This window comes from Perognathus longimembris, chromosome 17 (assembly GCF_023159225.1).
Source record: "Perognathus longimembris pacificus isolate PPM17 chromosome 17, ASM2315922v1, whole genome shotgun sequence".
NCBI lineage: Eukaryota > Metazoa > Chordata > Mammalia > Rodentia > Heteromyidae > Perognathus > Perognathus longimembris.
The window spans coordinates 24,021,569-24,044,127 of NC_063177.1; the positions used below are offsets into that span (position 1 = coordinate 24,021,569).

The window sequence follows — 22,559 nt, forward strand, 5'->3', positions numbered from 1 at the left end:
TTACATCTCCACTGAGTTAGGAAAATGCTGGATTGGAAGTGTTGCTCAAATGGTAAAACACCAGCTGGAACAGCCAAAAGAGAACATGAGGCCCTGAGTTCAAGGCTCCAGTACCAGCACATACAACGAACAAACAAACAAAAAATCAGTATAAAAGAACTAAGTGTTACATTATTTTTCCTATCAATCTGAATTTTGGAAAAAAATTCTTTCTTCTCTACCAGGCACCGAAGACAAGGATTTGGGAGAGCTGTCAGAATTCTTACTTCCTAGATTTTGTGGGTTCTCCCAGTATCCCACTCACAAGCTCCAGAGCAAGAGTACTAATCCAACCCTTTAGGATCCTCGTACTAAACAGTGTAAGGGAGGCAAAATTTTACTTCTATCCTCTTAAGTGTTTTTGCCTGAGCCTGAGAATTAGGCTGACATATGACCAATTAACAAAAGAAAAGCATACACGTTTTGCACAGCATATTGGTACCTGGCTTGCTTCATGACTCATATGAATTTATTCTGGGTGCAATCCCCTGCCTCCCAACAGGCCTTGTTTTTCTATTCTGTCTTCCATAATAAGGAATACAAATATGAAACCCCCTTTTCATCTTGTTTTATGTCTTCAGAGTGTGGCTTTGTGATTAGTGAACTCATGCAAAGCATGAGTTTTCCTCTTCTGCCTTGAAGAAGAAAAACCATTAGAATGCCCTTCTCATATCTGCTTCTTCAATTGCTTTTAGCACAAAATAATGCCAAATGGCACTTTGGGGAAGGGCATCATCTCTCAGCTTTTAGTATGTTCCAACAAGCAGAGATTTCTTTGACAGACCTGCTGGTCACTCACAGTCATGCCTTTCACCCATGCTAGCTTCACACAGTGACACAGCACCACTCTGTGGCTGAGTCCCCTGAAATGTTGCTGCCCTATGTTGTCCATGTCTAAGGACTTTGTTTCTTCTTTTGCCCACCCATCACCACCCTCTTCTTTCCCATCATCCTCTTCATCCTCTTCCTCTCCTGTAGCCATGAAGAAGCTGCCCAGGAAGGCACCTGGGATTTAAGAAGCTCTGTTGACCTGTCAATCACCCCTCCCTACTCCAAGGCCAGGAAGACCAGCTCTCTCTAGGCTGCAATCTAGGCTCCTGCCATGCAGGAGCCCTCAGAGTGAGAAGGGGCCAAACAGGATACAAAATGGGGTGTACTCTATGATTACAACTCAGCAAAAACATCCTTGCTGATTGATAGACAGGGGAAATGAGTCAGTAAAAATGAAGCACAAGTACCCCCCAAATTTTGAAGATGCTAGGGAAGCTCAGTGTCACAAATCTAGCTTATATGCACACTTTTCTCTGTGTGTGTGTGTTTGTGTGTGTGTTTGTGTACGTGTGCCCATACTGGGGCTTGAACTCAGAGTCTTTCATTCTCACTCAGGTTTTTGGTTTTTTTTTTCTACCAGCTGATGGTCTACCACCTGAATGACATCTCCAATTCAGCTTTTTTGCTGGTTAATTGGAGATAGAATCTTGTGTACTTTTCTGCCTAGGCTGGCTTCAAACTTCCAGCATCAGATCTCAGCCTCTTGGGTAGCTAGATTACAGCAGTGAGCCATTGGTGTCTAATTCCCCTCTTCTTGAGTGGTTTTCTCCATGCCAGAGTTTCTCTTTTAAAAAGTCCTGTGCAAAAAACAAACAAACAAACAAAAGTCCTGTGCATATCGTAAGGCCATCTTTTCTTTTCTCTGAAACAATACCCTAAAGCTACTTCAAGGGTGCTTTTTTCCCCTTGAAACAGATCAAAGTGTCAAGATCACATAATTCATATTGCCATCCATAATTCTCCACGTTAAGTTCTTCTGAGGTCTTGGGTTAGGGTAATGAGCCTTGGTTTTATTATGTGGGATCCCTTATAAAGCCATCTATTTCTGAAATACAAATGCTTATTTTTTTGTCATAAGAAGCTGATGCCTGAATGTTCTCTTCCTTAAGGCAAAAACAAGTCTGTATGTTGTCAAGTGCCGTGATTCGGTTTTCTGTACATTTTGCAACAGAACCAATTTAAATGATTTTCTGTTTCCTTCAGGCCACCTTTTTGATCTAGTCATCTCATTTCTGGGGATTAATAACTACACTAGAAAAAAAAGTAGCATACTAATGCTACCTGGCTTAGGTTTAATAGTATGACATTGCTAGCTGCACAAGAAGAGGGTGAATATTAAAATTTCATGATCAGGTTAGGATGTGCTAGGATGACCATTGAAAACTACCTCTTTCAACTGGGCACTGGAGGCTCACACCTGTAATCCTAGCTACTCAGGAGACTGAGATCTGAGGATTGCAGTTCAAAGCTAGCCAAGGCAGAAAAGTTCATGAGACTCTTATTTTCAATTAACCACCAAAATGCTGGAAGTGGAGCTGTGGCTCCAGTAATAGAGTGCTAGCCTTGAGCAAAAACAAACAAAACAAAAACGTTCAGGGACATTGCCCAGACCCTGAGTTCAAGTCCCAGGACCAGCATACACACATGCACCATGCTTTTGAAGGCATGGTGCCACATAAAGAAATACCTACTTTAATCAGCTACAAGTAACCTTAAGAGCTCAGTCATAGGCTAGGAATGTGGGTTAATGGTAGAGTGCTTTTCTAGCATGTATGAATCCCTGGGTTTCATTCCTCAGCACCACATAAACAGAAAAAGCTGGAAGTGGCACTGTGCCTCAAGTGGTAGAGCACTAGCCTTGAGCAAAAGAATCTCAGGGACAGTGTCCAGGCCCTGAGTTCAAGCCCCAGGAGTGGCGAAAAAAAAAAAAAAAGAAACATGTACTCAGTCATAGGACTGGGAGTGTGGCTTAGTGATATAGTGCTTGCCTAGCATGTATGAAACCCTGGGTTTGATTCCTCACATAAACAGAAAAAAGCCGGAAGTGGCACTGTGGCTCAAAGTGGTAGAATGCTAGCTTTGAGTTCTAAGAGGCTCAGAGACAGAGCCCAGGCCTCAAGTTTAAACCCTAGGACCAGCAAAAGGTAACAATGACATGAATTCAGTCATAAAACAAATGTTTACTTCTCAATTACACGTTTTCAAGTCAGCTGGGTTTTTGTTGATCTAGCTGGGGTTGGTTGAGCTTGGATCTAGCCCATGAGTTGGGTTCGAGTTGGGTTTCCATGTCTCTCATTCCTCAATGACTGATAGGCCATGGAGGGCATGTTCTCTGTATGGAAGTAGCAGAAACCTAAGAGATCAAACATAGTCTCTTGGCCAAATCAGGTCACATGGCCAAGCCCACATCCCAGAAGTAGGAAAGTATCTGTAGCTCTAACATAAGGCACTATGAAGGGCATAGATACTGGAAGAAATGAGCAATAATGCAGTCTATAATCATGCCTCTCAAAAAAGTTAAATGGATAAAAACATTTATAGTATTGATTATACAATTTGATTGTAACTATGTGAAAATATTCTATGAGTGAAAAAAATACTCAAAACGAAAAAAAGTTATGTCTGGATACTGAGAAGATTTAAGAACATTTTCTCCTTTATCCATTTCCTAAACTTACATAATAATATAATTACTCTCCTTTTCATCATTCTAAACACTTCTTATCATAGGCAACTCCTACTTATCTTATTTATTTTAGTTTATTTTCATGCCAGTATTGGGGCTTGAACTCAGGGTCTGGGTGCTGTCTTTGGCTTTTATTTATTTTTATTTTTTTTACTAAAGGCAACTGCTCAACTACTTGAGCCTCAGCTCCACTTCTGGCTTTTCTGGTGGTTAATTGGGGATGGAGGGTCTTAGGGATTTTCTATTTTATTTGTTTTGTTTTTGTTGCCAGTCCTAGGGCGTGGACTCAGGGCCTGACCACTGTCCTTGGCTTCTTTTTGCTCAAGGCTAGCACTCTACCTCTTGATCCACAGCACCACTTCCGGCTTTTTTCTATATATGTGGTGCTGAGGAATCGAACCCAGGGCTTCATGTATGCGAGGTGAGCACTTTACCACTAGGCACTATTCCCAGCCCCTCGGAGACTTTCTAGTAGGGGCTGGCTTTGATGTGGAATCCTCAGATCTTAGTCTCCTGAGTAGCTAGGATTACAGGCATAGCTACCAGCACCTAGTAATTTAGGTTATTTTATCAAACAAATTATTTTACCCAACATATTAAGCCTATGTAGAGGGGGAAATGAGAGAGAAGAGGTGGCAAAGTACTTGCAGAAGCAGAGGTAGGTGAGAGGTCTTTCTGTTCCGTCCATGTCCAGGACTATAGCCATAGTTTAGACTCACCTTCTAACTCAGCTCCCCTTCCAGCAAAGCTGTGCTTCTGGAGTCTAGATTCCTATGCTTTTGTTGAATGCACAGATTAGCAAAAGCCCATTGCTCCCTACAATCCTCATCATAAATTAACCGAGTGGCATTTTTCAATCATGTGCTAGACTTTTGTGAACTTAGCTAGCAAATACTGTCTTCAAGAGACTGATCTAGATTTGGTGGGATGAATCAATCAAATTCTGGACATGTAAATTGAAAGCCTACAGTCAGCATGAGATGTCAGTCAAACGCCCAGTCAGAATAACTGTTCTGGAGAGCACCCTGCCATAAAATGGGTCAATGAGGCTGGAGAGTATTAGAAACTCTGGAAGGCCAGAAGTACAACCAGGATGCATGATGGAAAACTTAGGAATCTGGTGTGGTTTGAAGGCTGTGGGAACTACTCACTGGTGCAGAGGATCTCATAAAAGCAGCTATCTGAGGATAACCCTTTCAGATGGCAGGATAAAATCTGGATTGAGTTAGAGGAGGTGGCATGGGACCAATGACACATCTTTTGTAATTGTGCAGAGAAGAAAAGTGGAATGTGAAAGCAACAGGGCCACTGCAAGTAAAGTGAAGGATGAGCCTCAGGAGACAGCTCTGTGGTTCGGGGCCTCACAGATGTATCTTGATTTTCTTGTTCGCAATATTAAAAAGGAGTAGCTGACACCTGTGTAGGCAGAGAGACTCCTGTGCTATTTATAATCATCTTCAGAAGGCTGTCCTCTTTTCATAAAGCAGGTAGAGGTGGCTAATGGCTCTTGAGGCAAAGCAGAGCTTTTGAAATTCCTCTGGCTGGGCACATTCTGAACTAAGTCCAAACACAATATTCCTTTGTAGGCCTGAGAACTGCTGAACACTGTCTAAAACAATGAGATTGTCCTGAACACCCACAGCCCTGCTGAACACCACCTCTATTGCTTTGTGGTTGTGAATTAATTTCATTTCTCTTAGCAGTGCAGGCTTGTAGCGTCCTCTTTCCTCCTGTCTCCTGTATAGGAGTGCTATATCTTTGGGCAGATAGCCCCATTGGAATAAGTTGTGACATTTTTCTGCCACATACTTGGCTATTTGTTCTGTAGTCATTTGGGTCTTGATTTCATACACCCCCGGCAAAGCCTGGGCACACATGGCTTCCTCATAGACAGCTTCCTGGAACAGTGCCACAGTGTCTAGAGACACACGGGAGGGATGGTTTTCTCTGATCCTCTCCATTTCTTCCTTCATGACTTTTGCTATTTCCCAAGCACAGTGGATCCCACTGGTGATTGTTCTCCGAGGGAACTGAGCAGAAGGAGGCGGGAGGCCATTGACCTCTGCATGATGGACTTGGAAAGGGTCTAGAAAAAGCCAGAGGATCCTGTGCTGAGGGTCTTCACTTCCATCCCCCTTCTCCTTAGGGTGAGTGATGCTCCTGGCCTTCAAGTACCAATTTCCATAGGTACTACGGAAATTCTCAGTCTCATCCATCACTATGTGCTTAATCTTTGGGAACTCTCCTTGCATGAACATTTTCCGGGTCACAGCGTGGAAGGCGGTTTGTTGGCTATAATGAAGAAACAGAGAACAGGGTTTCAGGCATAAAAACAAATGCAACCAGTAGCACTGGAATTGGAATCAGAGGACTGGGTTAAAATCAGAAGCTAATTCTCCCTTTGCAGGTGGATTCATCAACTCACTAGTGTCAACATCACAAAACAACTATATTGGCAAGTTACCTGACAGAATGCAAAATCATATACCCTACCTTTATGAAGTATTTACTTCAGACTGCATGTGAAACTTTCATTATTACAAAAGAAGCAGGAGGCTTGGAATGTGCCTTAGTGATATAATGCTTTGCCTAGCATGCATGAAGCCCTGGATTCAGTTCCTCAGTACCACATAAACAGAAAAGGCTGGAAGTGGTGCTGTGTCTCAAATGATAGAATGCTAGCCTTGAGCAAAAAGAAGTTCAGGGTCAGTGCCCAAGCTCTGAGTTCAAGCCCCAGGACTGGCCCCCCCCCCCCCAAAAAAAAAGGTAGGAGATTTCATTCTCTCTATTTGTAGTCAATTTTTGCTACTTGACTATCCTTGAAGACAAGATCCTTACTGCTAAAGGAAAGCTCAAAAGTAATTTATATTTTTTTATTACCATTGTTTTAACTTTCTGTTCTTTTTTAGAGCTGGAGAACAGTCATCTGGAGGTATATTACAATCTATGTGTTGTGGGGCTTAAACTTAGGGCCTGGGCATTGTCCCTGAGCTCTTTTCCTCAAGGCTAGTGCTCTACCACTTTGAGCCACAGCCCCATTTCTGGTTTTTGAGTGGTTAATTGGATATAATAGTCTCATGGGGACTTTTTTTTTTTTTTTGCCTGGGCTGGTTTCCAACCACAATTCTCAGATTTCAGCCTCCTTGGGTAACGAGGATTACAGGCATGAGTTCCACTGACACCCAGCTTATATCACAATTTTTATGGGGGAATTCCAATTTCCTCTAAAGCAAATTCTATTTCTTCCCTTGCTTCTAGTACAAGCCAGTTTCTTGCCTTCTCTAATTTGAATTCAAGGATTGGCACATGTTCCTATATAGATTTCCTGATTTTATATGTGCCATTTCTGTGCTTTGATTCTGAACTATGTATGTGTTCTTCCACTTTGAATTGTGTGAGCTCTTGAAGAAATGCTTTGATTCCTAGCCATCTCTACATCTCTCCTCTTATTAGAGGTTCAATAGATATTATGTCAAATTAGCCTTTCAACTGACATTTTAAAAAACCTAGCCATAAAGCTTGATGGCAAATATAGTCCTTAGTACAATTTACAAGATCCTCCAGAATCTAATATCTACCTCATTTCCAACATCCCTTTCTGCCTATGCCTCCCTCCCCCCCACCTCCCACCTCAGCTCTGCAGTCAGACCTGCCATCCTGGTGTGTAGTGTCTATATGCCTTTGGACTGCCTGTGTTATTTACTTAGAAAGTCTTCCTCATTTTATTTTCTTCTTTGTGTGTTTGGGGGTGGGGTGGGGTGGGGAGTTTCAATATGTAGTTCAAACTTTCAACCCTTCCAGACTCTTAAGGACTGAGATTACGTGTATGTGTGCCACCATATCCATTTTTCTGCTCCTTCCTTCCTTCCTTCTTTCCTTCCTTCCTTCCTTCCTTCCTTCCTTCCTTCCTTCCTTCCTTCCTTCCTTCCTTCCTTCCTTCCTTCCTTCCTTCCTTCCTTTCCTCCTTTCTTCCCTCCTTTCTTCTTATGCTGGAGCTTGAATTTAGGGCCTCATGCTCATTAGCCTGGTATTCTACCATGTGAGCCATGCTTGCAGCCCTGATTTTCTGCTGGCTATTTTGGGGAGTCTAGAGAACCTTTCTACCTGGGTTGACTTCAAACCTTGATCCTAAAATAGCCTCCAGATTAGCTAGGATTATAGGCATCATTCACCAGTGCCTGGCTTGTACTGTTTCTTAGGAATGTGCCTACAGGTCTCTTTCACTGACAAGTGGTTCCTGATCTACTTCTAACCTAAAATTAAACCTATCTTTATTATAACACACACATTGGTGAGTGCATGTGTTGTGTGTGTATGCATGTGTGCATATGTATTTGTGAATGTGTATGTGTGTGCGTCAGTGTGTCAGTGTCAGGGCTTGAACTCAAATCCTAGGCATTGTCCCTTGAGCACTTTTCCTAAAGGCTGGTGCTCTACCACTTGAGCCATAGCTCCACTTCTGGCTTTTTTTGGTAGTTAATTGAAGATAAGGGTCTCACAGACTTTCCTGCCCAGGCTAGCTTTGAACTTCAGTCTTCAGATCTCAGCCTCCTGAGTACCTAGGATTATAGGCATGAGCTGTAAATTATTTTTTAATAGTAAGATCCTCAGTATGTATTTTCCTCTAACACTAAATGTCATACAATATTTAATATATGAATGGTGCGCAAAAAAAGATACCCAGAAAGTGTAAACCCTCTGTATATCACCTTTATAATTTAATATTTTTAAAAATTAAGGTAAAAAATACACCTGGAGCCAAACCTGGGCTGGTGGCTCACACCAGTGTTGAAAAAAAAGTAAGTATAATGGCTAACAAATGAAAATGAATTTTCTCTCATTTGCTAAATTGTCATTGAACACAAGAGATTATAATCAGAATCAAATTGGCATGTTTTCTAAAATTCTCAGTGCAAAACAAGTCAAATGGATGAAAATATTTTAATAAACAGTATCAATGGTTTCTAAATTTGAGTCATAAGTAACTAATATTATAATTTTAAAACTAACTATCAGGCAAAAAAAAAACTATCTTCAAAGCAATAAAGATTCATTTCTACTTTTCTTAGATTTAAGACCACAGATTGTGGGGGAAATATTTCTAGGTCAACAAATGTAAAGTTATGCATACTTGGTTTATTTATAACATTTTAAATCTTGAACAACATAAATTATCCATTTATAATTAAACTACTGGGCCATTTAAAACTATTTATTTTAGCTTGGGCTCTTGAATTTACTCAGCAAAGAGGCATTGCCAAATTTACTTATTTATTTTTGCCACTACTGGGGCTTGAACTCAGGGCCTGGACATTGTCCCTTAACTTTTTCTCTGAAGGCTAGCATTCTACCACTTGAGCTACACTTCTACTTCTGGCTTTTTGCTGGTTAATTGGAGATAAGAGTCACATAGACTTTCTGTTTGGGCTGGCTTCAAATTGCAATCCTTAGGTCTCAGCCTCCTGAGTAGCCAGGATTACAGGCTCGAGCCACAGAGGTTCAGCCCCCAAATTTTAAATTGAAATTTTAAGTTCAAAGGAAAATAAGAATTACTTTTATGGTACGGTTGTAAAGATTAAGTATGGGGGCTGGGAATATGGCCTAGGGGTAGAGTGCTCACCTCCTATGCATGAAGCCCTGAGTTTGTTTCCTTAGCACCACATATATAGAAAAAGCCAGGAGTGGCACTGTGGCTCAAGAGGTAGAGTGCTCACCTTGAGCAAAAAGAAGCCAGGGACAGTGCTCAGGTTCTGAGTTCAAGCCTCAGGACTGGCAAAAAAAAAAAAGATTAAGTATGTTTTTGTTTGTTTTTAGTTTAATAAAACACTCACCTCACCAAATCCTTGAGGGAGTCACTTTCACAAACATAGAGGATCTCTTTTGGTTTGCAATGGAAGAAGTCTTTAATTTTCCCCATGATCTTCATAGCAAGGGCTGTCTTCCGGGTTCCTGGAAAGCAGTGGATGAACAATTCCCGACTTTCCTGAAGGCTGTGGGAAAGCAACTCACACTGCTCTGCTACAAGCAGGTTGAAGAACTCATAGCCCAGGCGGTCACTCAGAAGAGAGGTAGAGCTGAAGGAGATGACCACAAGGGCCTGCAACACGTCCTCCACTTCTTCTCCACTGGCCAGCTTGTATGACTGGGGGTAGTACATAGGGAATTCACAAGGTTCACCTGGCCAGCTGGTCAGAGAACTCAGCCTTGGAATGACGCACACCTTCCCTGTGTAGCCACCATCAGTTTGCAGTTTCTGCTTTAACTGCAGGGCAGTGTCTTTGGCATATTGAAGACCTCCCATCCAGCTAGGGTCTTTTATGATGGTATACAGTACCAGGGGGCTGTTAACTGCTATCAAGAGTGCATCACACAGGACGTTCTCCTCTTTCCTTAAACCAATATCACTAGCCCAGCTTCTAGAAAAGATCACAACCCCCCGAGAATAAGGATAGATCTGGGTCCTCATAAATTGCTCCAGTCCTTCATGATCTGAGAATAACTTCTGACAGAGGGATTCTGGTTGAAATCGTATCTCTTCCTGTGTCACTGAAAATTCAAAGAACAGAAGTTACCATAACTTATAAAAGTGTAAAGCAGGGTTAAGTTGAGATTGTTGTGACCCCAGAACTATGAGTTCCTTTGCTGTAAAGGCAGCATCCCTTTGACATGGACCAGGAAGGATTCCATATCTGGCAGCTCTTAACACCCCCCACCCCCAAAGCTATCTGAGAGGAGTCTTCACAGAACCTTTTCCTCAACCTGAAATGGGCCATGACTTACAGGAAGTCACTGCTTCCTCCTGAGACCTTCCTGGGACACAGATGCTTTGGGGAGAAAGTAAAACTTCTCCTTTAGAACAGCAAATATTTAATGAGTAGCAATTTCCCCCCTACCTAGGGGACAGCTGACAAACTAGTGAATTTTTTATTGTTACACTAGAGAGATGGTATTTCTATCTACTGGGTAGAGGCTAGGAATGCTGCCAAATAGCCTATAATGTGCCTGGTACTCACCTTTCCTTGACAAAGAATTATGTCACTCAAATGCCAATAGAGCTAAGGTTGAGAAACTCTACGTTAGCAGAAGTTCAGATGACCCTGTGGTTCTTTCTGAAAGCCAGGAAAGATTTTTTATGGTTTAGACCTAAGGAATGCTAGCAGTCTCAGATTTGGAGAATGAAAGCTATATGGGACTGGAAGCCAGGAAGCCCATGTAAATATAGTGATTAACAGGAATTAAGAAACATATGTGAGGGGCTGGGAATATAGCCTAGTAGTAGAGTGCTTGCCTCACATTCATGAAGCCCTGGGTTTAATTCCTCAGCACCACATATATAGAAAAAGCCAGAAGTGGTGCTGTGGCTCAAGTGTTAGAGTGCTAGCCTTGAGCAAAAAATAAGTAGCCAGGGACAGTGCTCAGGCCCTGAGTTCAAGGCCCAGGAGTGGCAAAAAAAGAAACATATGTGATATATAGCACATAATATATAGCTTTGTGAGGAGGAGTGAAGGTGGAGAAAAATGAGGGAGAAGATAACAAGTTTGACAAAAAATGTACTCACTACCTTACGTATGTAACTGTAACCCTTCTGTATATCACCTTGACAATAAAATTAAATTAGAGGGGCTGGGGATATGGCCTAGTGGCTAGAGTGCTTGCCTCCCATACATGAAGCCCTGGGTTCGATTCCCCAGCACCACATATACAGAAAATGGCCAGAAGTGGCGCTGTGGCTCAAGTGGCAGAGTGCTAGCCTTGAGCAAAAAGAAGCCAGAGACAGGTCTCAGGCCCTGAGTCCAAGCCCCAGGACTGGCCAAAAACAAACAAACAAAAATTAAATTAGAAAAATAATATATAGCTTTATATATTACATATACTGTAACTGTATGTACATGACCGAATGTGGTGCATTAATGTATTGTATATAAGACAAATTATGCTTTACTATCAAATTAATATCATTGCATAATATTAATTATATAACTATATAATACATATCATGTATTATATAACACATCATTACATCATATTACATTTAGACATTATTATATATAATTGTGTAATCATATATAGTATGTATATTCTATAGAATATGTTAGATAATATAACCTTAATGTATATCATTTCAGGCCTATTATGTCTGGTAAGTTCTATATTTGGTCTTCTCTAAGAAGAAACATTTGGATTAACTGACATCAATTCCTCCCAAGTTAATTATTTTGTTTTGTTTTGTTTTTTGTTGTTTTTTTTTTGTTTTTTTTTTAGGTACTAGCAATCAAACCCGAGGCCTTTACATGTTCGGCAAGAGCTATTGTGCCACTGGAACTGTGGGTTTCATAGTTTCCTACTTAATTTTATAAAACAAATCATTTGCTCTAAAGGAAATACCTGAGTCTGAGTCAAGCCTGGACTACATATCAAGACTGATAAAGCAAAACAGGAATACCTGGAAACACACATTGTTGCAGATCCCTCTTAAATTGCAGGACTTTGGTGGGATACGCTGGTCTTCTTGGTGCAGAGGAGGCTGGTGGAAGCGAGTGAGCACTGTCATCTCTGGCCAAACTTGAAGGAGCTAAATAATAACATGGAAGGTAGTTTTAGACTTTTTTTTTTTTTGGTCATGGGGCTTGAACTCAGGGCCTGGGTGCTGTCCCTGAGCTTTTTCACTCAAAGCTAGATCTCTACCACTTCGAGCCACAGTACCACTTCTGGCTTTTTCTGGTGGTTAATTGGAGATAAGAGTCTCACAGACTTTACTGCCTGGGCTGGTTTTGAACCGTGATCCTCAGATCTCAGCTTCCTGAGCCACCAGTGCCTGGCAACAAGTTGTTTTAGTTGTAAGTCTTCAGACAAGGACAGATGGTTCAGAAAGCATAGGATCTCTGGCTTGGGGTGGGGGAAGAAAGGGGAAGAGGGAGAGAAAAGGAAGAGGAAGAGGAGGAGGAGGAGGAAGGAGGATGGAGAAGGAAGAGGAGGAAGAGGTAGATCTAACAAATTTAGTACAATTTTTTAAAAAGATTAAGTCTTGGTTTCAAACTTCTTTTATTACATTGTGAACAGATTCGCCCTAAGGCAAGCTGATAAGCTCAGTTTGGTCTGTAAGTCCTCTGGGATGGATTAGAAATCACCAAGGTTGGTTCCAATCAGGGAAGTGTGATCTAGTGCTAGGCGTCCTCCTGCACTGTCTCCCCCCAGTCCAGTTCCACTTTTTGCACCATTTCCCCACACAACGGTGCTCCAAACTCAAGGGTTTAATATCTTAGCTTCTAGTGGTACTGGAACAGTTCACATGATTCAGAAATGTTTCCCTTCAAAGACAGTGCAGAGTCATTCTTAAACAGCATTTCTCTGAAAATGAGCGAGATTCTTTCTACTTAGAAAAATTACCCTGCAATTTTTTGACCAATCTTTACGGTGCCTAAAAAGGAAATTTCACTAATTCAGGGCAGATGGTACACTATTACTTTCCCCAAATAGACTGAAATCCAAGCATGGCTTGACTCCGAAGAGACCAGATTTCTTTCCAAGAACCAATGGCTCATGCCTGCAATCCTAGCTACTTAGGGCGTGAAATCTGAACATGGAGGTCCAAAGTCAGCCCAGACAGGAAAGTCCATGAGATTCTTACATCCAATTAACCACCAGAAAATTCGAAGTGGAGCTCTGGCTCAAAGTAGTAGTGGGCTACCCTTGAACAAAAATTGCTCAGGGACAGTGCCCAGGCCCTGATTTCATGCCCCACAACTGACAACAACAACAAAAAAGAGTATTAGGGGGAAATCCTGTCATGAGAGAACATGTGAAAGCCAAAAGAATTTTAAGTAAATTTTAAATATTATTTAAGATAAGTATATATCTGAATACCCACAAAAGCAGAGGAGAGGGCGCCCCCCTGTGGACAGGACAATGATTTTCCCTTCCTCTTTACCTGACTGAGCATCCAGCATCATGACCACCCAGTGCTCAGCTGTCAGCCTTGTGACAGAATTTCCCTCCATGATCCAGGAATCTGGAGCTTCTGCGAACACCACACAGCAGAAGGGCTCTACTCGAACCACACAGACATAACCATACAGGGCATCTCTTTGGTAGACATTTATGATTTTGGTAGTGAACATCACCTTGGGTTTCTCATGGCAAAAGTGATACACAGGTAACTTTTCTATGTAGTTTTCGATTTCATTTTTCAGTAAGTCAGGATTCACCTTTTCTTTCTTACACCCAAACACTTCTTTGCTCTTGTCATCAACCCCAATAATTAGGTATCCCCCAAGAGTGTTGGCAAAGGCAGAAACATAGTGAGGTAGCCTTTCTTTAATCCGAGGGACAATCTTCTTACTGGTGAACCTTTTAAACTCGACATGCGTTGATTCTGTAAAGCTGAGCTTCTCCTTATACCTGAGTCTATCCCTTTCAAAGAATTCTGAGGCAGCCACCTTCATATCTTCCTCTTCTTGAATGTATCTGTTTAGGGTTCTCTGAGGAGGATGCAAGCCTGGTGTGCCTCTTTGGGCTCTAGATGCCTTCTCTCTAAGAAGCTCCAGGGCGCTGCTTGAACTCAGGTTGATCGCAGAGGTCACATCTCTCCGATATAAATTGGAGTGCAAGCTACATATCTTCACTGGGAGGCTGCAGACATCCGGGTTCCATGCCTTCACAAAAATCAGGAGAGTGTGTCCCTGCTGTGTGTAGTCAAGGTACTTCTGTGAGCCTGAAGGCAGGAGCTTCTGAAAGGAAGTTTCTAAATCCTGTCCCAGCCCATGGCATCGATAATTGTAAGTTCTATCGTCAATCTCTGCCTTAATCACACCCCCTCCAGAATTTAGCAGTGCACAGATGGCCTTGATGATCTTCAGATTCTCATTTCTTTTCAAACAGCTATTGGTCATCATCTTCCTATTCTCTTCTCCAAAAGTGACTCTGCCCACGGACACGATCTTCTCAGCAAAGGGCATTTCTACAGCAGTCTGGAGGCTTTCCATCTCAGCAGCCCTTCTGAACTCCAAACAATAACAGAAAAAAGTACTCCTGCAAATAACAAGGACAGAGATGTTGTTCCTGCCTTAGTGAGAATTTCAGAGATGACAATGTTTTATTTGAAGCTATAAATTATCGAAGATACACTTTAACATTGCAAATAATCTTTGGTACTACTCATTCCTAACAAAAGTATCCTTAACCTTTTTATTTTAGCAAGAATAAGTATAGATTTCAGTGAATGCTAATATCTTGCCATATGGGAAAATTGTATTGCTGAAATGTTCAATATCTTCTATTAATATCAGAAAGCAGTAACTCTGAGCCCACCACAGTTTTTAAACAATAAGTTATAGCCAGCCTCACACGTGTAAATCCTGGCTACTCAAAAGGCTGAGATCTGAGGATCATGGAGCCAGGCCAGGCAGGAAAGTCTGTGAGACTCATATCTCCAACTAACCATTAAAAAACAGGAAATTAAGCTGTGGCTTAAGAGGTAGAGCATCATCCTTGAGCAAAAAAAGCTAAGGGACAGCACCCAGACTCTAAGTTCAAGTTCCAGTACCAGCACAAAAACAGGTACATTATTAGAGATTATACAGAAGTAGAGTTGAAATGAGATGATACTTCTATTTCTGTTTCAAAGGGGAAAGAAAAGAAGCAGCAGATAACTAAGGGAATGTAGAAAATCTTGCTATAAAAAGACTGTAGAAGATTTTGTTATATTAAAAAAAACACATTAAGCTGTACATAGTAGTACATGCCTATAATTCTAATTCACGAGGCTGAGACAGGAGGACAGAGTTAGAAGCCAGCCTGGGCTACTTAGTGAAAATGTGTCATAAATAACCAACAAAAGAATATATAATGGTTTGAACAACTTCAGTGACTAGTAATGTATTATATGTTCATAGCATTCCATTGTATTTTCTTCCTTACTTTCAGTTGCAATTTGGCTCCTTGCAACTTTCACCAACACGGCCCACAACACAGCTCTAATTTAACTCCCTGTGCCTGTGGCATCATGACTCCCAAGTCTCCTCTATGTTACATAGATGCTGATAACCATGAAAGTATGTTTTCTGAGGTTCTACATTCAGTCGAGTAGCCTTTCTACCCTTCCAGAATTTCCCAATCATTTGCCTTTATAATTTTCTCATTAGCTATCTTTGTACAGTCAGTCCTTTGTGATCTCAAGACTGTGATCTCAAGAACTGCACCTAAAATAAGATAGATGAGATTTAGGTGAAAAATTCTTTTACCTGATGCTCTTGGGGATTTCTCTTGCTGCTTCGGTTTCACATCTGGCACTGGTCTGAGTGTTTGCCTTCTGTCAGGGCCCCTGTTTCCCTGTGATATGGGCCTGGGAGGAGCAGGAACTCTGCCAGACTCCTCCAGTCTTCATAATATTGACTCACTGAGGAAGGCTGATAAGGACTGGAGAAGTGTCTATGTCAGGGCCTGACCTCGGAGTGAATCAGGGGTTCATAGTGGGAAAATTCAAGGGTCTTCAAATGAGCAGTTAAAGTTAAATTTGCAACCTCTAAGACAATGATCATCGGTTCCACACATCCTACAAGTACCTTCTGCCTGGTTAATTTTGTTTGCAAAACTCTACTTAGTTAGTTCATTTTAAGTGAGCCTATGCTGTACATGCTCATTATGAGAAACACTCATATTGTTTATTCTATGTAATTTTTATTCTTGTCCTACTCTTTGATAGGCATAGATCCAATGTAGTAAAATGCATAGAAATAAGAAGTTGGTGATCACTGGGTTGGTTGAGTATTATAGGCAAATTTTAATGTGTGTGTGTGTGTGTGTGTGTGTGTGTGTGTGTGTGTGTGTATTGGTCTCAGGGCCTGGGAACTCTTCCTTAGCTTTTTCACTCAAGGCTGGTATTCTACCACTTGAGCCACAGCTTCACTTCTGGCTTTTTGGTGGTTAATTGGAAAGAAGAATCTCCTAGACTTTTCTGCCCAGGCTGACTTTGAACTGAGATCTTCAGAGTTCAGCCTCCTGAGTATCTGGGATTACAGGTGTGCACCACCAGCACTGAGCTCAGAACTCTCAATTTATTTGTGTTCATTTCTACTTCTCAACAATGGTAGCTGGGTTGGGGATATAGCCTAGTGGCAAGAGTGCTTGCCTCATACACATGAAGCCCTGGGTTCGATTCCCCAGCACCACATATACAGAAAACGGCCAGAAGTGGCGCTGTGGCTCAAGTGGCAGAGTGCTAGCCTTAAGCAAAAAGAAGCCAGGGACAGTGCTCAGGCCCTGAGCCCAAGACCCAGGACTGGCAAAATAAATAAATAGATTTAAAAAAACAACAACAACAACAGTGGTAGCTATAGTAGATATGGCACTGTCTGTGGGCTCACCAGACACCAAGTGTCACATACATGCTGAAAGAGAAGGCTTGGAACTGGGTCTCTTGACCCCCATCTGCCTCCATTTCGACCTTTCATAGAGATGACTGGATGTGTGTAGTTAGATAACAGTTACCAAGGGCAACAGTCTAGGTTCCGTTGTGCCATTACTGTACTCTGATCAAGGTTTCCTTCTACCCACTCTTTCCCCCTATTTGGGAGTATATAGGGTGTTCAAATGCTAGCTCTTACATTCTAGCTGGGAGACCTTGGCTAAACTAACCTAAACCTCACAATCTTTCTGTGTAAACTGGAGATAATAGTACCTTCTCCACAGAATATTTTAAGGATAAAATGAGATGCTACACATAGTGCATAGCATAGGATATAAGCCTTTTGTTCAATAACCAATGATTGAATAATCAAGTACATTCCAAATACAGTACAGTGCCTCTGGCAACATAAAATGAAAACTGCACTTAGTGATGGCTTCATTTGGGCCAAATATGCACTTTTCTTCTCTTATCCTCCTAACAACCTGGAAGACAGGCATTATTTTCACTACCTTATAAATGACAGAAGAGGTCAGAAAGATAAGTAAAGCTCAGGATTGCCTATCAGTAGAGCTGGGATTTGAACATTGAGCTATGTAAACCCATTCTGCCACATAGACTGACTAATAACTGGAAGGAAACACATGCCTATTATTTCCCTGTCTAGAGGGAAAAGACATAACTCCTAATAGTTCAACATGTACCAGTAACATTGCCTGAACATTATTCTTTATCTTGTAACAATTTTGTTAGATGCAATAATTATCTTATTAAAAAAAGAAACACCACTAACACTGGGGGCCCAGTGGCTTGCATCTGTAATCCTGTCTACTCAGGAGATCTGAGGGTCTAGAGTCAAAATATGATCTGGCAGAAAAGTTGTTAAGACTCTTATCTCCAATTAATCACACAAAATCTAGACCTGGAGCTAGGACTCAAGTAGTAGAATGCCAGCCTTAAGTGGAAAGAGACCAGCAAGAGAAGGAAGGCCCTGAGTTCAGGCCCCAGAACCCAAACAAAAAACAAAAACAGATAATTCGAAGCACTTTTGGCTCAGGCTTGCAATCTTAGCTACTCAGAAGGCTGAGATAAGAAGATGCAAATTCAAAGCTAGCCCAAGGAAAGTTAACCACCAAAAAGCTGGAAGTGGCACTAAGGCTCAAGTGATAAAAGACTGACTAGCTTGAGCAAAAACTAACAAAAACAAAAACCCTAAGGGACAGTTCCCTAGTGCTGAGTGCAGGCCCCAGTACCCACACAGAAATAAATAAAATGAAGTATACATGCCTGAACTCCAACCCCTGGATATCTGATTGGGCAGATCTGGGTTGAACCCAAGGCATTCTGGAGTTTTGGGTGTTTGCATTTTATACTGGAGAACACCGGTGTTGTTAACACCAAGGTTTGTTGCCAACTCAGAATTTTGAGAAATGCCTCAAAAACTCGACTACTCTAGCTAAATTTGGTAACCTCGCCTTACAGCTCAACTGATTCCAGAGCTGAAATGATTTCTTCTCCAAGAATCTCCACCTTCTCAAATCTTCTTATCCTTAAGGACCTAGACGGATAGAAAGACACCTCCCCCAGAGTCTTTCCCACTTCATTGGTATTTAGCTACACTTTTTTTCCCAAGGTATCATTTTCTTATTTAGGAAGTGTTAAAAAAAAGTTGGCCAGCCAATGAATTACCCCTGGACAGGAAGGGACATTTCTATTGGGCTGAGTTCACCCCAATCCCTTGCCCCTTAAGCAGAATCGAGAATAAGTGCAATCAATGTGTGCTCATTGAACCCACACTTCCTACAATCGCAAGTCACACACGCACAGACAGTCAAAATCACCGAGGTCCGAGGACAGGGATTTTTAAGGAGTGAAAAAGAAAAAGAATCAAATGTATACAGTAAGCAACGTAGTCTTTCTCTAAATAGAAGCCCGGACGTAAAGAAGCTAGAGAGGAACCAACTCTCTAGCTCCACCCCTAATGTCCGTCTCGGTCTTGGATTGGCTCCTGTTCATGCTATCCCCGCCTTACTGCCGCTCACGTGACTTCACAGATGCAAACGGGATTGGCTGCCCTGGCGCGCGGCGCGCAGGACTGTGGGCTGCGGATCCAGCGGCCAGAAGCTGAGAGGATGTGGGGAGCCGGTATGGCGTGGTCCGCGGACCTGAAGGCTGGGCCGTCTTCCGCTGTGGTCAAAACCGGAAAGAGTTCAGGGCCTGATAACTTTGTAAAGTTCAGAAAGCGAGTTGCGCGCTCCTTTCCCCACTGGGTGCTTGGCCTGACCTCTGACCCGCCCTAACTCCTTTTTCCCTCTTGATGGCAACTCCAGTCATTGATGAAGGTGGTGGGCTTTGAACCTTGTCTTTTAAATTTTATTTGGGGTCCACTGCGTGTAAGCATTGGCTGCTCCGCGGAGAGGCCTGTTGTGGGGCGCCATGAGATAGGGAAACCTTGGAGATACTTGATTCGTGGTCACGTGACACCACCGGTGTGACGGGTTGGAGGTAAGCTAACCCTATACATTGTGCCGATGCTTTTTATCATGGTATTTAGGCCTTAGTAGGGAGGGTCGCCCATTGAGTGGATTAAAGCGAGTGTTTATTGGACTACAGGTATGTAAGACACAGTCCTGGATCTTCAGAATTTATCGTAACGGAGCTGGTGATCTGGTGACTATGGCGTCTGTTGCTGTCTGTGATAGAAGAAAGTGCTGTGGAATCCAGAGGTGGAAATGATTGTGGGAGTTAGGGATAGTGTAAAAAAAAAAAAAAAAAAAGGTAAACATTCAGCTGGAGGCCAGTGGCTCATGCCTGTACTCAGGAAGCTGAGATCTGAGGATTGCGATGCAAAGCCAGACAGGGCCCGAATGTCAGTGAGAAGCCGATCTCCAATCAATCAGAACAAAGCTGGAAGTAGAGCTGTGGCTCAAGTGGTAAAGCACTAGGCTTGAGCAAAAAAGCTCAAGGACAGCGCCCAGTCCCTCAATTCATGTCCCAATAGACACACCCCCCACCCCTAAAAAGAGGAAGAAAAGATGTCACTCTATTACTGAAAGTCTGATTAGATATTCTCCCCATGGCAAGGAGTGTGGAAAGGCACTCCAGGTATATAGAGATGGAGAATGAATGTACCTGATGTAGCTTGCAAAAGCAAAGATACTGAATTCAAATGAGGATTGTTCTAGAGTGATGAAACTAGACTGTATACAAAAAGTAGCTTTTGGAAGGGTCACCAGCTGGAGAGGTAGGATTGAAGTACAGTAGGGTTTCTGTTGAAAAGGAGGAGGACTTTCTAGATGGAAGGGACATCCCTGAAGCTTGAGGAATATTCTGGGATGGGCAGACTGTAAGGTTTATGTTAGAATTATGGTATTAAGGCTGTTTGTGTGATTTTTTTTGTCTTAATACTTGGCTTGTTTTGGTGTTGGATATTGAACTCAGGACTTCATTCCTAGGTCAGTTTTGAAATATCTTAAGTGCTAAGCATATTGAATTTAATTTCCTGGCTGTAGGAAGCAATTGAACACTTGAGTAATGGCATAGTCACCCTCTACATTTTAAGGTCAGCATTGGTATACATTGGATTGGAGGGGAATTGCAGATCCATTGAGTTCTCAAGGTAGTGCCAGTAGCAGAATTATAAGCCAAATTTTATATTAAGTGAACTAGACTTTATAATTTAGTAGGAAATCTTTTCTAATGCTGCTGTTTTAGATCTAGGCTGTAAATCCCTACCAAACATCCCTGAATTTTACTCTGCTTGTATGATACCAAACTGTATATGAATAGTAAGTGATTCTCCACTCTGGTGAGCTGCAGAAACCATCAAAAAACTCTGCCACAAACAAAACTTGTCCAAGTTGCGATTTTGTAGTTAAGAGATACTTAAAGCAGAGTGGAAGAGAAAATATTTACTGAAAACTTATGGTTGAAACTTACAGGGGTATCAGGCTGCTCTTAGTTGATGTCGGGAGGTGAAAGGCATGCGGCAATGATGAGTGAAGTATAGTCTGACCTGGTACTGCCAGTGCTTGAGTGTTGGCTTTGACCAGGGCATGATCACTTAATCTTCTCTCTGAGCTCATTTTGGTTGTGTGTTTTTCCCACATAGGTGAGCCCTAGCTTATTTGAATACTGCCATCTTATATGTAACTGGTTTTTTTAATTACTGATACTTTGTTTCCCTCCTTAGGTAGAATGGAAAAATCTGGTTTGAAATCTTCATGGAGGACTACAGCATTTCAGTCCTGAATCTGATTCAGTCCCCTATTGACTTATTACTGTATTAAAAATATTTCAATTAACTATTACTTATGTGGTAAATCCTTTGAATTTTTTGAAACGTTTGAGTATAAGCATTTGTAAAATATAGCCATTGTGTTCTTCTGCTATATGTTTTAATATTTTTAAATCGATGTGGATAAATTATTTGAAAATTTAACTGTCATATATGTACCTTGAATTGCCAAAATGAGTTACATTATTGGAAAAGGACTTATTTTTTTTGAGACTATCTCACTATGTAATCCAGGCTGGCTTTGAAATCTTCTCTTACCTGAATGCTGAGATTATAGGCATGCATAACTTGCACCCTGCTAATAACCCTCCCCACCTCCTTCCCTTTTTGGAATACTGGAGTACTGAAGTTTGAACTCAGAGCTTAATGCTTCCTAGGAAGGTACTCCATGGATGAGCCACTCCTTCATGCCTGGTTACTTTTGATATAGGGTCTCAGTTCTTGCTTAGGTACATAAGTAGACCACAGTTTGCCTATTTTAGCTTTCCCATCATAGCTGGAATATCAGGCCCCAGCCTTTATGCCAAACTTCTCCCATTGACATGGAGTCTTGAACACTTTTTTGTCCACAGTCTCTTAGAACTACAGCCATCCCAATCTCTTCCTACATAGCTGAGGAGACTAGTGTGTGTCACTATGCCCAGCTATTGGTTGAAAAGGGGGTCTTTTTGAACTTTTCTGCCTAGGCTGTCCTTGAACCATGACTCTCCCAGTTTCAGCTTCCTAAGTAGCTAGGAATACAGGCATAAGCCATTGTCACCCAGCTCATGACTTAAAAAAAAAAAATCAAACCTATGTTTCTATCCACCTGCTGATCTAGTGGCATAAATTTCCCTATTCAGACAACATCAGTATTTTTCTCTTCCTTCCTTTCTTCCTCTAGCAATAGAAATCAGATGCACATGCCAGGCTAGGGGTTGTGTTCTTACAAAGGCTGCTATATCTCAGGCTAAGCCTCAAACTCATCCTCCTACCTCACTTAAGAGGCATGTACCAGCTGGATGCCGGGGGCTCATATTATGTAATCCTAGTGATTTGGGAGGCTGAGATCTGAGGATAGTGCTTCAAAGCCAGCCTAGACAGGAAAGTCCATGAGACTCTCGTGTCCTATTAGGCCAGAAATGGAGCTGTGGCTCAAACAGAGCTGAGCACAAAAGCTCAGGGACAGTGCCTAGGCCTGTTCAAAGCCTATTCAAAAATAAATGAGGCATGTACCCCCTCCCATACTAGGCCTGTTTCTATAGTACTTCTGCCATAAAATATTTCACAGAAAGCTATATTTTTGCTGTTAAAGCAGAGTATTT

At 41.8% G+C, this 22,559-nt stretch overlaps 1 protein-coding gene, 1 long non-coding RNA gene and 1 other non-coding gene across 3 annotated transcripts; 2 read left to right on the forward strand and 1 right to left on the reverse strand.

Annotated features, from left to right (window-relative positions):
- Window positions 1–4,052: 4,052 nt before the first annotated feature.
- Window positions 4,053–15,925, reverse strand: LOC125365667 (protein SLFN14-like). Its single transcript, XM_048365880.1, has 5 exons — window positions 15,796–15,925; window positions 13,485–14,584; window positions 12,000–12,128; window positions 9,388–10,102; window positions 4,053–5,848 (listed from the first exon to the last, which is right to left on the reverse strand). The coding sequence occupies exons 2-5, from the start codon at window positions 14,536–14,538 to the stop codon at window positions 5,014–5,016; spliced, it is 2,733 nt and encodes a 910-aa protein (XP_048221837.1). The 5' UTR covers window positions 14,539–14,584; window positions 15,796–15,925; the 3' UTR covers window positions 4,053–5,013.
- Window positions 15,926–19,105: 3,180 nt separating this feature from the next.
- On the forward strand, window positions 19,106–21,262 carry LOC125365669. Its single transcript, XR_007213734.1, has 2 exons — window positions 19,106–19,463; window positions 21,151–21,262. It is a non-coding gene; the product is annotated as an uncharacterized LOC125365669 (long non-coding RNA).
- LOC125366592 lies at window positions 20,945–21,041 on the forward strand. Its single transcript, XR_007213888.1, has one exon. It is a non-coding gene; the product is annotated as a Z30 small nucleolar RNA (small nucleolar RNA).
- Window positions 21,263–22,559: the final 1,297 nt, after the last annotated feature.

Bases quoted from the DNA above. Each gene is read 5' to 3' on its own strand.
- LOC125365667 (XM_048365880.1), bottom strand. From the start codon at position 14,538: ATGGAAAGCCTCCAGACTGCTGTAGAAATGCCCTTTGCTGAGAAGATC. The intron at 12,129-13,484 runs GTAAAGAGGAAG...GTTATTATTTAG, and splicing joins GATGCTGGATGCTCAGTCAG to CTCCTTCAAGTTTGGCCAGA. The intron at 5,849-9,387 runs GTGAGTGTTTTA...TCTTCATTATAG, and splicing joins TCCCTCAAGGATTTGGTGAG to CCAACAAACCGCCTTCCACG.